General features: G+C 45.4%; 1 protein-coding gene across 2 annotated transcripts in view; it reads right to left on the bottom strand.

Moving 5' to 3' along the window:
- CCN4 (cellular communication network factor 4) overlaps positions 1–12,167 on the bottom strand; it is a 47,218-nt gene extending 35,051 nt beyond the window's left edge. For both annotated transcript variants that reach the window (XM_053247758.1, XM_053247757.1), the window contains exon 1: positions 11,856–12,167. Coding sequence is in view for 1 of the 2 variants with exons in the window: in XM_053247757.1 (XP_053103732.1) it covers positions 11,856–11,903 (48 nt within the window). In the remaining variant the exon portion in view is untranslated. The remainder of the gene's footprint in view (positions 1–11,855) is intronic.
- Positions 12,168–15,508: the final 3,341 nt, after the last annotated feature.

Genomic DNA, 15,508 nt, shown 5'->3' with positions numbered 1-15,508 from the left:
CCGGTCATAGCTGGAGATGCTGCCGGGGACTGAACCTGTGACCTTCTGCATGCAAAGCAGATGCTCTACCAATGAGCTACAGCCCCGTCCCCAAGCATCCCTGCTTCAGAAGCAGCCCTCAGGGACATATTTGGACATTGCACAGAGTGCTTCTGGAAGATCAGCGAAAATCACCCTCCCCTGCACATGAGCACCGGCGCTTCCAAAGCTGGGATCCTGCCAACACATGCATACAGCCTTTTCCTGCATGTTGGCTACCAATTTCAAAATGTCCTTTTCTTGATAATACTGCATCTAAACATCAGGGGGCAGCATTGAGGCAAGAAGGAGGTCAAGCTTCACTAGTAGTGATACTGTTTGAGAATGAAGGAAGGGAAAAAGACATTTTTTTTGGTGGGGAATCTGTTTAAGAACAGAAGAACGGCCCCACTGGATCAGACCAATGGTCTGTCTAGTCCAGCATCCTGTTTCCAGCAGTGGCCAAAGAGATGCCTCCAGGAAGCAAGCAGGACAGGTTGGCAAATGGCTAACAGATGACTCTGTCCCATGAACAGGACAAGTTGGCAAATAGCCCTCTCCTACTGTAGTTCCCCAGCAAGTGGCATTCAGAGGCATACAGTGCCGTTGCACCTGAAGAAAGCATTTACCCACCCTGACTAGTAGTCATGAATAGACCTGTCCTCTGCGAATTTGTCTATTTCCCCTTTAAAGCCCTCTAACCTAGGACTGTCACCATGTCCGGTGGCAGTGAGTTCCACAGATTAATTATCCAAAGAAGAGTTTCCTTTTGTCAGAACAGACAAAAGACCTTTTTGTTCACCCAGGCCTTTTAAATGCTGATTTTCAGATCTGATTTGGTTTGATTGTTAACTAATTTTAAAATGAGTTTTAAACTGCTTCATATTGTATTTTGTATTTTCTTGCTTTTTGCTTGTTATGATTTAATGTGTTGTGTGTTTTTATTATATGTTTTAATCCTGTGGTGAGCCTCCCAGAGAACAATTTGTTATGGGGCAGCTAGCAAATGAAGTGTATTAATTATTATTAATTATTAATTATGGGAGGGAGTTTTATCTCTATTAATTTCTCTTCACCTTGCATAATTTTACACACCTCCACCATATCTCCCACCTTGTTTTTAAATCAAATGTACCACCTAGCTTCATCATGTTACAAGTGGGAACGCAACAGGATCTGGTGGTGGTACCATAAACATGTGAAGCTGCCTCATACTGAGTCCTACAACTGGCCCATCTAGCTTAGTATTGTCTATACTTAGTATTGCCTACTGCTTTTTCGATTGTGAGCCCTTTGGGGACAGGGAACTGTCTTATTTATGTTTATTTTTCGCTGTAAACCGCTTTGAGAATTTTGTTGAAGAGCGGTATATAAATATTCATAGTAGTAGTAGTAGTACATAAGAACAGCCCTGCTGGATCGGGCCCAAGAAGGCCCATCTAGTCCAGCATCCTGTTTCACACAGTGGCCCACCAGATGCCTATGGAAAGCCTACAGGCAGGAGTTGAGGGCATGCCCTCTCTCCTGCTGTTACTCCCCTGCAACTGGTACTCAGAGGCATCCTGCATCTGAGGCTGGAGGTGGCCTATAGCCCTCCGACTAGTAGCCCTTGATAGACCTCTTCTTGATGAAGTTATCCAAACCCCTCTTCAAGCCATCCAAGTTGCTGGCTGTCACCACATCTTGTGGCAGAGAATTCCACAAGTAGTAGTAGTAGTCATATACCAGGGGTTCTCAATCTGTGGTCCTCCAAATGTTGCTGATCTACAACTCCCATCATTCCCAGCCACAATTGTGGCTGGCAGCAGCTCTCTGGGGTTTCTGATAGGGCAGGGACTTCCCTGACCCTACCTGCAGAGGCCAGGGATTGGACCTGGATGTCCTGGATGCAAAGCCTGAGCTACGGTCCTACCTCCTCCTAGATGCAGCTATGACTCTCTATATCCAGGGGTGGCTCTTTTGCAAGCCAAAGTGAGGCGGTCGCAAGCCAAAGTGAGGCGGTTTTGCAAGCCAAAGTGAGGTGGTGAGGTGGCTCTTTTGCAAGCCAAAGTGAGGCGGTCGCTTCAGAGGGCAGCCTATTGGGGCAGTAGCAGGGTGGCGATGGGATGCGACCTTTTAGACCATCAACAGAGCTGCTCTTTGTGATCCAGCTGGCCTTTGCCATCTTGGCAAGGAGCACCTCTTCTCACACTCCTTGCCAAGATTGCAGGAAGCATGAGGAGAGGAGAGGAGAGGAGAGGAGAGGAGAGGAGAGGAGAGGAGAGGAGAGGAGGCTGTTGGCAGGGGTCAGTTTTGAAAGGGGGCTGGGCCCCCACCAAGCCCATGGGGCAAGAAAACATTTTGACATCTTGCCTTAGGAGGCGTAATACCTTGGGCCACCCCTCCCTATAATTACAGTGAAGCTTGTTTCCTGGAAATCATTTGAAATGTAAGATGGATCCAGCGACCCCAGAACTAGGAACATGTGAATGGATCAGGTGAACATGGATCAAGTGAACAGTGACCCCAGAACTAGGAACACACAGGAACCTGCCTTATACCAAGTCCAACTATTGGTCCATCTAGCTCAGTATTGTCTTCACAGACTGGCAGCGGTGTCTCCAAGGTTGCAGGCAGGAATCTCTCTCAGCCCTAACTTGGAGCTGCCAGGAAGGGAACTTAGAACCTTCTGCATGCAAGCAGGCAGGTGCTCTTCCCAAAGTGGCCCCATCCCCGCAAGGGAATATCTTACAGGGCTCACATATAGTCTCCCATTCAAATACAGACCAGGGCAGACCCTGCTTAGCAAAGGGGACAATTCATGCTTGCCCTCACATGACCAGCTCTCCTCCCGCTAGTCTGGGATATAATGAACATTTGCAGAATCATCATGGCGCAAACCAGTTGCTATCTCACCCATCCTCTGAACTTAAGTGACCGGATGTAACTATTGATTAAAATATTGTATACCACTCTTCCAGAAGCAACATGCAATGTACAGCAACCAAAAACCCTCAAGCAAAATAAAACAAGATTTAAATCTCCTTTTCACATCTGAAAAGTGTTAATGCCTGATTCGTTGATTGCTGTTTCTTTTCCACAGGTGTATTGTTTTTTAGGGATTGTGAGTTTACTACTTTGTGATTTGTGAGTTTTGTGAGTTTACTACTTTGCATGCTGCTGAACAACTGAACAATTGAAACTTTGACATACAAACTTCTAAAATGAATGCTTGCAAAATGGTAAACAGTCAGCTCTGACTCAAAGGGAGACATGTTATCATTTTACAAAATGTCAATGGAGAGAGAGAGAGAGAGAGAGAGAGAGAGAGAGAGAGAGAGAGAGAGAGAGAGAGAGGCCCTATTCAGACTATATATGGTGCATGCATACACAGGTACATATTTCTGTGTAAATGATTGTTTATTTTAAAAGTGAACCTAAGTACAAGTCTCCCAATTGTATGGTGTATATTAGGAAGTATACAGTTCAAGGGTACAATTCCAGGTACTGGTTGTTATGTTGAAAGCCATAAATGGCTTTAACTGTTTACCTTAAGGACTATCTTGATCTCCCAGCTAAATCAACCCACTTGACCAGATCAGCTGGGAGAGCTCAGCTCCATGTGACAACACCTGCTGAGCCCATATGTCGAGCATACGGGACAGGGCCTTTTCAGTTGTTGCCCCAGGCTGTGGAACTTACTCTCAGCTAAGATCTGCATGGATCTCTTTCTCCCAGCCTTTAGGAGGAAAGTGAAAATTGCCCTTTTTATCCAGGCTTTTGGCCAATGAGCTGTCCCTGCTCTTTTTAAATTGTTAGCTATGTTTTGTTCTGTTTTTATGGTTTTATCGAGTTGTATTATTTTTACTTGTTTTTATGTTTATTTTGTTAACGGTCCTGGGGTCTTAGGATGAAGGGTGGTATAGAAATATACATATACATATACATATAAATAATAACAACAATAACAATAATATTTTAGAGAAAGTGGTAGAGCACCATAAGATGAAAAGGTTAATAAGCCTGCAAGAAGTCCACAGAAGAAGAGTTGCAGGCACACTTTGGTATTTTTAAAAATTAATTTAAAAAACAAAAAAAAAACCCTACATCCACCCACTCACTGAGTTGTCTAGAGTATTTTCTGCTGAAACTGTTTAGTCTGCTATATGAGGGAGATCCTGGAGGCAAGACATGAGTTATCCTGGGATGTTCCATGGCAAGAACCAGCATGCTCTGGTCGGCTAAGTCATTATGAGAGACAATAAACATGATGTGCCTGATAGCTGTGTACAGCTCAGCCTGGCTAAATTCCTGAGTCTTTTTCCTTCACTATGGGAGTATGCAGTGCACTAGAAGGGGCTTTTAAAAATAATAATAATGCTAGCATAGAGCTTCATGTGCACAGCAAAACTTGTGTGCACAGTGGGAGAAACCCCTAAGATAGTGACACTGTATCCATTGCATAATTTATGGATCATTTATAAAAGGATCTTGTTTTCTGCAGCATAAAATGGGGGTTATTTCCTGATATATATGACAATATTGAAAGCTCTACCTGTGGAGTTTCTCTCTTACCTTTCTACCTAAGGAATTCCTACCAGGGAGTTTCTGTGTTGTACAACAGAGATTCTCAACCTTGATTCCCAGATCTTGTTGGACTACAGATTCCATGATTTATTTATTTAACACATTTTTATACCACCCAAAACGCAAGTTCTCCTGGCAGTTTACAACAAAACAATACAAACAACCAATAAAAAGACTAAAATATTTCAACTATTGAAATTTTAAACATTGAAACTATTAAAAGCACAATTAAAACAATATCTAATTAAAAGCCTGGGTGAACAAATGCATCTTGACTGCCTTTTTAAAAGTTGTAAGAGGTGGGGAGGCTCTTATATCAGCAAGAAATGTGTTCCAAAGCCTCAGGTGCAGCAACAGAGAAGGCCCGTCCCTGAGTAGCCACCAGACGAGCTGGTGGCAACTGCAGATGAACCTCTCCAGGTGATCTCAATGGGCGGTGTGGTTCATAGCAAAGAAGACGTTCTCTTAAATACGCAGGGCCCAAGCTATTTTGGTGCTTTATAGGTTATAACCCAAACCTTGTACTTTGCCCGGAAACTGATTGGCAGCCAGTGTAGATCTTTTAAGATAGGAGTGATATGGTCTCTCTGAGATGACCCAGAGACCAACCTGGCTGCCACATTCTGAACCAACTGCAGTTTCCGGGTTATGTACAATGGCAGCCCCACATAGAGCGCATTGCAGTAGTCAAGTCTGGAGGTGACCAGCAGATGTACGACTGTTCGGAGTTCATTTATCTCAAGAAATGGATGCAGCTGGCGTATCAGCCGAAGCTGATAAAAGGCACCTCTGGCCACTGCCTCAACCTGGGACACCAGGGAGAGTTTTGTGTCCAGATGCACCCCCAGACTACGTACCTGTTCCTTCTGGGGAAGTGTGACCCCATCCAGAACAGGCAGATCAAAATCATCTCCCAAATTCCAACCCCACATAATAAGTACCTCCGTCTTATCTGGATTCAGTCTCAGCTTGTTACCTCTCATCCAGCCCATCACTGCCTCCAAGCAGGTATTTCAGAAGGTTATGCCTTCTCCTGATGATGTTGACATGGAGAAAAAGATTTGGGTGTCATCAGCATACTGATAACACCCTGCACCAAATCTCCTGATTATCTCTCCCAGTAGTTTCAGGTAGATATTAAACAACATCGGAGACAATATGGAGCCTTCTCCCTACACCATTTCCCCACCAGAAATTCCCCACCAGAATTTCTCCTTGCACAATTTCTCCCCACCCCAAGATGGCAATTTGCAGCAAATGGGTCTCTGGAAATTATCCTTGCAATGTGAACTGGGGTATCCCTCTTTTTCATCCATCTGTGAAATGATGGGGGGGGGGATGTACTGGCAGATTGCTGCATGTGGTGGGTGTCTACACCCAGTTTGCTGGGCCACCAGGTGTGCAGAGCTGGTCTTGTGGTAGCAGGCCTGACTAGCTCCCTTTGCTAAGCAGGGTCTGTCCTGGTTGCATATGAATGAGAGACTACATGCGTGAGCACTGTAAGATATTCCCCTTAGGGGTTGGAGCTGTTCTGGGAAGAGTATTCCAAGTTCCTTCCCTGGCATCTCCAAGAAAGGGCCGAGAGAAATTCCTGTCTGCAAGCTTGGAGAAGCCACTGCCAGTTTGTGTAGACCAGGGATTCTCAATGTTGGGTCCCCAGATGTTATTGGACTCCAACTCCCATAATCCCCAGCCCCAGTGACCTTTGGTTGGGGATTATGGGAGTAGAAGTCCAATAACATCTGGGGACCCAACGTTGAGAATCCCTGGTGTAGACAATACTGAGCCAGATGGACCAATAGTCTAACTCAGTATATGGCAGCTTCCTATGTTCCTAACTATGCCATAGCAAGGCACAGGGCACCCACTCAGGGCACCCATTCTGCCGGCTTTTGCCCATGCTCATGAGTGAGTGTATGTAAACAGAGCCTACATTGCACAGTCGAAATGCTGAGGATCTGGAAGGGACATGGTAATATTACCCAACATGGGCTTCTACTTAGTGGCTAAAGTCAATTGTAAATTGCCCAGAGATGCAAGTTTTGGGTGGTATAGAAATATTTTTAATTAAGTAATTAAAATGGCACCTGATTTGCTTAAGAACAAAATTGGCAGACCAGATCAGACAAAGCATCCACCTGTCTCCAGGTTTTCTAGCTGTGGGTCCTCAGATGTTGGACTACAACTCCCATCATCCCCAGCCACAAAGGTCATTGTTCCTGGGGGCGATGGGAGTCAGAACCTAATATCCAGGGATACCAAGTTTGGGAACCTCTGTTCTATAGGAGATATTTAGGGGGAAAGTCTATTCATCTCTCCCACCTCACTCCCTGGTTTGTTTGAGAAACCGTTTTCCCTTACCAAGCAAACGTATAGTGACAGCCTCCAAATATAAAACAAGAGCCTTCTTGAGAAAGGCAGCTGAGAAAGGGAAGTGGGGAAATGTACAGATTACTGTAGCTGATGGAATTTGCCAGCAAACCAAGTATTATTAAATCCATTAGTTACATTTTGTTGCTAAGCCTTACAGTTATTTTTCTGTTGCAATTGTTCCTACCTCTGGCCTGTCAGTTTTTGCCTTCCTGCCTTCTTAGGCTGGCCAGTTTTTCAAATAATTCATAAATCTGTTACCTAGACAGAGCCCAGCTGTCGGTTCAATAATGGAACCCTGGTAGCAGTAAAAATCTATGCAAAGGTTTCTGTTCCCCAAAGATACAAAGCTATTTCATTTTCTTACAATTCCCTTTCCATCAGCCAGTACCAATCATAGGAACATAGGCACATAGGAAGCTGCTATATACTGAGTCAGACCATTGGTCTGTCTAGCTCAGTACTGTCTTCACAGACTGGCAGTGGCTTCTCCAAGGTTGCAGGCAGGAATCTCTCTCAGCCCTATCTTGGAGAAACCAGGGAGGGAACTTGAAACCTTCTGCTCTCCCCAGAGCAGCTCCATCCCCTGAGGGGAATCTCTTACAGTGCTCACACTTCTAGTCTCCCATTCATATGCAACCAGGGTGGACCCTGCTTAGCTAAGGGGACAAGTCATGCTTGCTACCACAAGACCAGCTCTCCTCTCTGTGATACCAGGCTCCTAAATATAGCAAAATCCAGTCTACAAGGGTGCCATAATCAGAAAGCAGAGGTAATGTGCACAGGGAACAGAGAAGAAAGTGAACCAGGCCACACATTATGGTCACATCACATATATAGGCTACCTCCGGAAGTAATGCGGAACTGTGAGTCCAATGGACCTGCGGTTCTTCACCCTTCCCTCCCTGCCGCCACTCTCCTGTCCGCATTTGGACGAAATTGAGAGTGATCTAACTGCAGTCTCACTGAGTGCAGAGAGGATGGGGATCTGGCTGCTGGGACTTCCTTCTTTAATAGCAGCTGGAGCAAGGGAGGAGCTTCTTCCCTGAACTCTAGTTGCTTAAGAGGAAAACTGTGGTGCCAGTGTTCGGACGCAACGCTGGCACCACAGGAATGGCGTTAATGGTGGTGAAACCAAGAGAAAACCAAAGGTACAAAGTAGAGTTTGGGGAGCAAAAATGTGGGTCCACTTCTAGTTTTAACTGTGGTTGTCTGCATTCAGATGTACGGTTTGCGAAGCCAGTGTTGAAGGGACCTCTGGTTTTGTGTTACATGCAAATACGGCCATACTATATTTGTTTAAGGCATGATGCATATAGACAAGATTCTAGAAAACCTCTACCAATTTTACAGAAGGAGAACGCTCCCCTTGGATCAGTCTTGGCCTCAGTTCAGGCCAAACTGCTTATTATATTTAACCCATTTTAAAACACTTAGGAGTGGCTGGTGCTCTAAATAAAATGTAGCCACAAGGGCTGCCAATGCAGGCTGCAAGAGTGGTTAATTCTTTCCCCTCAAGCTCGACTCCCACTGAAAATTACCTCTCCCAAAGCTGCTAGTTCCCCTGTGGCTTCTATCTGAGGCTTGTGGCCCTGTGACTGAATTTGTGTTGTTGGGGAAAAGGATAGAGTTGACCAATCCTAAGCATGTTATCTGAAAACTTATTTAACAGAATGTGCAGTGTGGTCCTCAGCGAACGTGACTCAAGCTTGCTGAACTACAAGTCCCATCATCCACCATGTTCAGTCCTTAATAAAACTTTGGGCACTGCACCCAGACACAGCATACATCACAGGAGCATCTGGTTCCGCCTTCCCTCACTCTGTCATGCTCTTAAACCATGTTCCCACATTATTCATGCACATGTCATTTGTCTGAGAGATCCTCCCCATGCCTGAGGATGTGTCCAGTATTCTCACATGGCCACTCAGCTCGATGAAGGCATCCAGCATGTTGGAGATGTTTGCCTGCTTTACAGATTCAGAACTGAAGGCTTTTCAGCTTAAAAAATAGAATAAATTTTGTATCATCGATTGGCCCTAATGTAACCAATGCGAATGACCCAGTCATAGAGGTAAAGTAGATAATTGCTTGAGGCTTACCCAGAATTCCAGGGGTGCCTATCACAATTATGCAAATGCCATCAAGTGAAAGCAGCTGCATTGGTCATCTGCTGACTTCCAGGGCATGTGACTGGGAGCCTTTTGATCTTTGCCAACCAATAGGGGCACAGGCCCAGTTGCAGGCTCAGACTGGCCCACAGGGCAACAGGGCATACTCTTGGTGCATCCCACCTGCAGGGCGCCCTTGCGCCCTGCCACACTCGGCAGCAGTGAATACTCCCACCCTTAAGGACCCATTCTGCTCAAAACCCAGTGCCCTCCCCACATACATTCCACTCAGCCCTCTCAGTGCCCCCAATCCAGCCCTGCCCAGTTGTAAAGGGGAGGAAGTAACAAAATGAGGGAGGCATATCCCACGGCCATCCAGGGTGCGATGTGTTTTCCTGCACAAGATGGGGAGGGCCAAGCTTTAAATTCACCAAACCCAGCAAAATACCTTAGGCTTCTCCTGCCTATTCTTGTCTCCAAGGATTGTTCATTTCCATAGCAGAAATCTTCTTCTCTTGTTCCTCCTCCGTGCATTCAATTAGCACATGGAGGGAAGCAGGATTGTGCCAGCTGGCTGCATCCCCCAACCAGAGTACAACTACTGGGTCTGCCCTCCATCCTCCAAGCACTGGGGAAGAGGTAACAGGCTTATGCACAAAGAAGTGCATGTAATAAAACCAGTATGTGCAGTTGGAAGCTGGTTGTGCCAGTGTTTCTGATTGTGAACAGAGGCACATAGCTGTACACATGTAGAACCCATGCATAGGTCCTACCCATGACATGCGGGGTACGATTTGGCACCAGCATCTGCCAGAGCCAAATGGTGTGATCCCGCTCTCCTCCATGCGCTGATCGAACACATGAAGGGAGTGCATGAGAAGAAGGCTAGAGTAAGGCCTTTTTCTGTACCTGCATCAGAAGACAGGGCAAGGTCCCTTCATTGCACAGTGTCCAGGTTAAAATGGAAAGGAAGCATGATTCCCTTGTGCTTCCTCTCTCACAATTACTTTTGAAAGTGCCAATTAGGAAGTACATTTCTATAATCATGGCTAGAATAAACATGGCATGAAAGATCACAGCAGTGTTTATGTGAACACTTAGACATTTAACATTCTTGCCTCACTAAAGATTCAAATGGTTGTAGCAATACAAAAAGATGCAAAACTATTCCTGCTCCCTGTGCCCTTGCCACAATGTCATAACTCATCATTTCTGTGATGTTGTGGGCTCGCTCGCTCTCTCGCTCGCTCTCTCTCTCTCACATATAACACATGAATTCACTCTGGCTTGGCCCAAAGAGTGATACATAAAATCAAGAACAATGTTCTACTCTAAGAAATTGCTGCTGTTTTTCTAAGTTCTTGCTGCTAAGATAGACTGCTCTTGCTGTTCACTGCTCTATAATTCAGCTTAGAGAATATTCTCCTACATTATTTAGCAAAGGAGATAATATTTTGGAGAATTGTTCTACCCATTCTATTAGATGTATTGGAGAATATCCTTTTAAAAGTCTAGCTTAGGCTCTGTGCCACAAAGCTTGCTGACTGCTGCTGTCCAGAACATGCCTCCAGTCCTCTCCTTCCCCACCCCGGGAATTCAGTGGTGGAATTCAGTGGTGGAATTCATATCTTCTCCACCCCTGGAACTCAGTGGCTGAACGTATTTTATTGTTTAAGGCTGCAAGCCCAGAGCCCAGAGTCGTCTGCATGGGCCTCCTCTGCTGCCCTCATTAAGTCTTTGAACAGGCTGATGTTTGGTATTTCAATTACCACTGCAAAAGCGCATATAATTCTTCCACACACAGAAGTCTTTCCAATTTAACAGCTGCACATAGTCACATACTACTTGGCCTTTGAGATCCACTCTTCCGGTCAAGTGCAGTGGGAGCGCCTTGCCCTGGTTGCTGAATCTGCAAAAGCAGAGAGAGAGCCACTTGTGGTGTGGGGCAGACCCTTTGGCGATGAGTGAAATGCAGTCCAGGCTCTGTGGCTTTAAGCATTGCACACTATATTGTAAACCACTTCTTGCTTCTCCCTTTTCTCTGGCACTGGTGTTGCACAGTAGTTGCAGCTTCTAAATCCGCTTGCCTGAATTTCTTGGGCTGCATCATACCAAGAATTACTGCCACATGTGGCACGTCCGCAGCAGGCGTCTAGTATTACCCATCACCTCCTCCTCTTGATGTTGCTGAGGTTTCCCCCAAATGCCCTCACCTGAGTTTTGAGGGTGTTTTTTTTTTAAAAAAAAAATACACACACAATGCAGACACTGGAACACTCTCTAATGTCACACCTACACCTGAAGATCAACCGGTTGTACAGGAAGATTTATACTGTACACATATCTGTCCTTGGGGTTTAGTCTGATTCCATTCCTCATGAGCTCACCCTGCTCCTACCACATCACTCAGTCTCCTTCAAGCTGTCAAACCAAAACATATTCCTTCTGGGTCAAAAGGTGGAATAACTTGCATTTTGAGGAGGGTTGTGGGCGTTCTAGTTCCTCCCCAGACCAGACATCTCCCCCTCTTTCTCCACTCAGTGTCTCGCATTCCCATTTCCAGCTCTCCCATCGTCTTCCTTAGATGCTTCTGTTCTAGTTTACGCTCCCTTTTTCATTTCTAGCACGTACAAACTAACATCTTTCTTTCTTTCTTTCTTTCTTTCTTTCTTTCTTTCTTTCTTTCTTTCTTTCTTTCTTTCTTTCTTTCTTTCTTTCTTTTTCAACCAGGTTGCAAAAGCAAACAAAACGAGGAGGGGAAAAATATATAATTTTTAAAAAGACACCCACCTGCAAAATGCTGTTTGTTGTTAAAATCCAGGGCAGAAGCCACCTCATCACTGGAAGCCAGGATGAAATACATTGATTGAACCCAGATCTTTTAAAAATTCCCCTGGAACAAATATACCACTTTGGGGAATGTAGAGGAGTCCTTTACAAGCAGCCTAGTTGATCTGTCACAGATCTGACTTTTTCCTTTTGGCTCTTGGGAGGTTTTATTAAAGACAGATCTGACGTCAGGGTAAAGGACAAGCCTTGCATTTTTCCCGGGAGTAACTTTTCCTGCCTTCACTTCTTCATATTTTTTTTCTTTTGCGGTGATTCGTCCCCACCTCCTGCTTTGCACTGTATTGCCTTTAGCCAGAAGATTTTTTAAAGGAAAACTCACAGCACACCAGCGCCACAAGCTGTAATTTTAACACCATGCTCAAACACCGTGCTTCACCCATCATTATGTTTATTTATGGCTTCCCATGGTAGGTTTGCAGACTTCACAGAACAGAATGCAAAGGCTTAAGTAATTTCTTGCTAACTGAGCAAAGAGGCACCTTTTTAAGGTGGTGGTTCTCTTTACGGAGCAGGGGAGAGCAACTGGTCCTATCCACCCCCAGCACAGCATCCTTTCAGAGGCTGTTGCTGGTGTCATGTTCTTTTTTAGACTGTGAGCCCTTTAGGGATGGGGTATGTGTGTTTTACTAATCAATAAAATAAACAGAAAGCAAAGCAAATTGATTGGAATGTAAACCACTTTGGGATCATTTGTTTAAAAATGGTATATAAATATATGTGGTATTCGTATTCATGTTGCAGGATAGTTTCTCAAATGACTTCATCAGGATGAAGCACTGTGTGTAGGAGGGATGTGCACAAACCTATCCGGCATTCTATTCTTAGAATGTCAAACAGATTCAGAACTCTGCGTTCGAAACGGATGGAATGCGGGGGCAGGGGTGGCTTTAAGATGGGGGAGGGTGCACTTACCCTGCGGGCACACTTCCCCCTCTGGCGCTCTGCAGATAAATAGTCCTGTGGGGTGGCAGCGTACCTCCCTGCCCCCCCATTGCTTCCGTGACCAGAAGTGCCTTGTGTGCAGGCACGCATCATGGGCAGGCGCATGCATGTCACACACATGCATGAGACTTGATGTGTGAGCACTGCAAGATATTCCCCTCAGGGGATGAAGCTGCTCTGGGAAGAGCAGAAGGTTTCAAGTTCCCTCCCTGGCTCCTCCAAGATAGGGCTGAGAGAGATTCCTGCCGGCAACCTTGGAGAAGCTGCTGCCAGTCTGTGAAGACAATACTGAGCTAGATAGACCAATGGTCTGACTCAGTATATGGCAGTTTCCTATGTTCCTATGTTCCTATACACGTGTGCTCCTGCAAGACACGCAACACACTCCCAGTCACTTCCGGTCACAGAAGCAATGGGGAGGCAGGGATGTTGGAGGGTAAGCATATGCTGTGAAAACATAAGCATTTTGTTGCTGATCAGGCCCTTGTTCACTTACTTCAGTAATCTGGCTGCATTCACATGTAACGCAGAACCAACAGGACCCTCTTTGCAGTCAGAGAGACTCCAGAAAGGAAGGGGAACTGGCTGCATGGGCTTCACTCTGGAATGGACAGCCCCAGCAGCTAATCAGAGCTGGAGGGAGGGAGGAGCACCCTCCCTCAACTCCGGTTAATGAAATGTACAGTATTTGGACGTAACGGGCAAGGCATGGTACCTCAGTTACGAGTGGCGAAACTCACTACAAACCTAAGGTTCATTTTGGAATTGGGGAAAGGGAACCTTGATTCGTTTTGGTGTCCGAACCGTGGTTGCACACATTCATATGTACAACACATTCAACCTCAGGCCCCTCCAACTACGGTTTCCCGTTACGTGCAAATGGGTCCTCTGTTTCCAACCACAACTGGTCAGATGCCTCTTTGAGCTCATGATGGAGAAAGCTGTTCCTGTGCTTTACACCCAGCATCCGGTCCAAATAGTACCATGATCTCAACTATGGTGGCATCCGAATACTGAAACTTTGCCCCCTAGATGTATTCACCTTGAGCCATCTTTGCTGTATTTTAGTTGCTGGAAGAAATCCATCCTGTTCTCTCATAAATGGAATTTGAGACCTTTTAAATAGCTTTTAGCTGCTGTTTTCTCTGCCAGCCCTTCTGTTTTTATCCATGTAGTTTGGTGGCTGTTTCATATTTATTTTTAATTCAATTTCATTGTTTTGGTTATTGTTGTAAATTGACTTGGCGCTGCTTGTGGCAAGAGGAGGGGTATCAATTCTATAAACAAACAAGCAAACACAGTACTTTGAATTGCACCTAGGTTTCCTTGGGATCCACACAACACAAAACTCTCAAAACTACAGTTTGAATTTTCTCCCTGGAGTAGCTTTTCATGCCTAGGGCAGTCTGAAGTGGAAGTAGGGGATAGGGGCTTGAGGGATGGTTGCCCAGGGCCCTGCATTTACAGGGTCCCCATGCGGAAGAACAGCAACCAAGACTCTTCCAGCAGGGTTGAAAAAATATTGATTCATTCTAGGGGCTCACAGAAGCGATTTTTGGTCTGGGGCCACAAAAACTACATTTTAAAAAAATATCCCACTCTTCCTCCAAGGAGCCCAGAGCAGTGTACTACATACTTAAGTTTTTTCTCACAAAAACCCTGTGAATTAGGTTAGGCTGAGAGAGAAGTGACTGGCCCAGATAGATACAAGTTTATTCGGTCATTGACCAGCAAAGGACTGGCCCAGAGTCACCCAGCAAGTATCATGGCTGAATGGGGATTTGAACTCAGATCTCCCCAGTCCTAGTCCAGCACTCTAACCACTGCACCACGCTGGTAGGATTTGATAAATCCCAGGCACCAGGGAGTCATGGCACCTAGAAATTTAACCATGGTGCCTAGTCCAGGATATTCAGAGGCAGATTTATTTAATCAAATATTTATTTGTCCTAGGCAGTCTTGTTCCTATTCTAAATATGTTACTTGTAAAGGGAATAAAAAGAAGCCCATGTGACCTTCCCCTCCACAATGTATGTCCCTAAGTCTGGTAATTTTTCCAAGTGTCATTGTATAGCTCCTCAATTTGAGGGTGGCTCCTAGATCAAAGAAAATGAACATAAGCTGGGGGCCCCTCAGGGGCTGAGGGGCTAGGTTCTTTGAACCCATTCACTCAATTATAGCCACACTCCTGGGGCAGCAATAAATGCTTCCAGGTCAGACTTGGGTCTTTGTGTGAGCAACTCTTCGGTTTAGGCCATGCCCAACCTTCTTACATCTAGTTCCAGCCTGTTTACTGACCTGCTACTTCCTTGGATTCTGCTCTCTTTGGACAGATACCTTGGCTAGTGAATTATTCTATTTTGGCCAGCCCCTTTCCTGCAACATGCCTTGATCCTCAGGCAAACAGCCTCTGGAGGTCTCTCAAAATATAAGCTCCTGAGCTGCAGGTACTCAACTCCAACTCTGCCTCCGCTGCTCATGGCCCAGAGTAGACACCTATGCATGTGTAACAGCCTTGCCATCATTAAGGCTAGTTGGCCAATTCATCTTGTTGGACTGACAGCTGGTTATTAGTTAATAGTTCTGGAGACCAACTTGAGGTTTCTCAACTGGTTTCTTACTGGCTCTGAAGTATTTGGAATGGGGGAAAT

Source organism: Hemicordylus capensis, chromosome 4 (assembly GCF_027244095.1).
Source record: "Hemicordylus capensis ecotype Gifberg chromosome 4, rHemCap1.1.pri, whole genome shotgun sequence".
Taxonomy (NCBI): Eukaryota; Metazoa; Chordata; class Lepidosauria; order Squamata; family Cordylidae; genus Hemicordylus; species Hemicordylus capensis.
The sequence above is the reverse complement of the archived record's forward strand: the minus strand, read 5'-3'. Positions and strand labels throughout refer to the sequence as shown.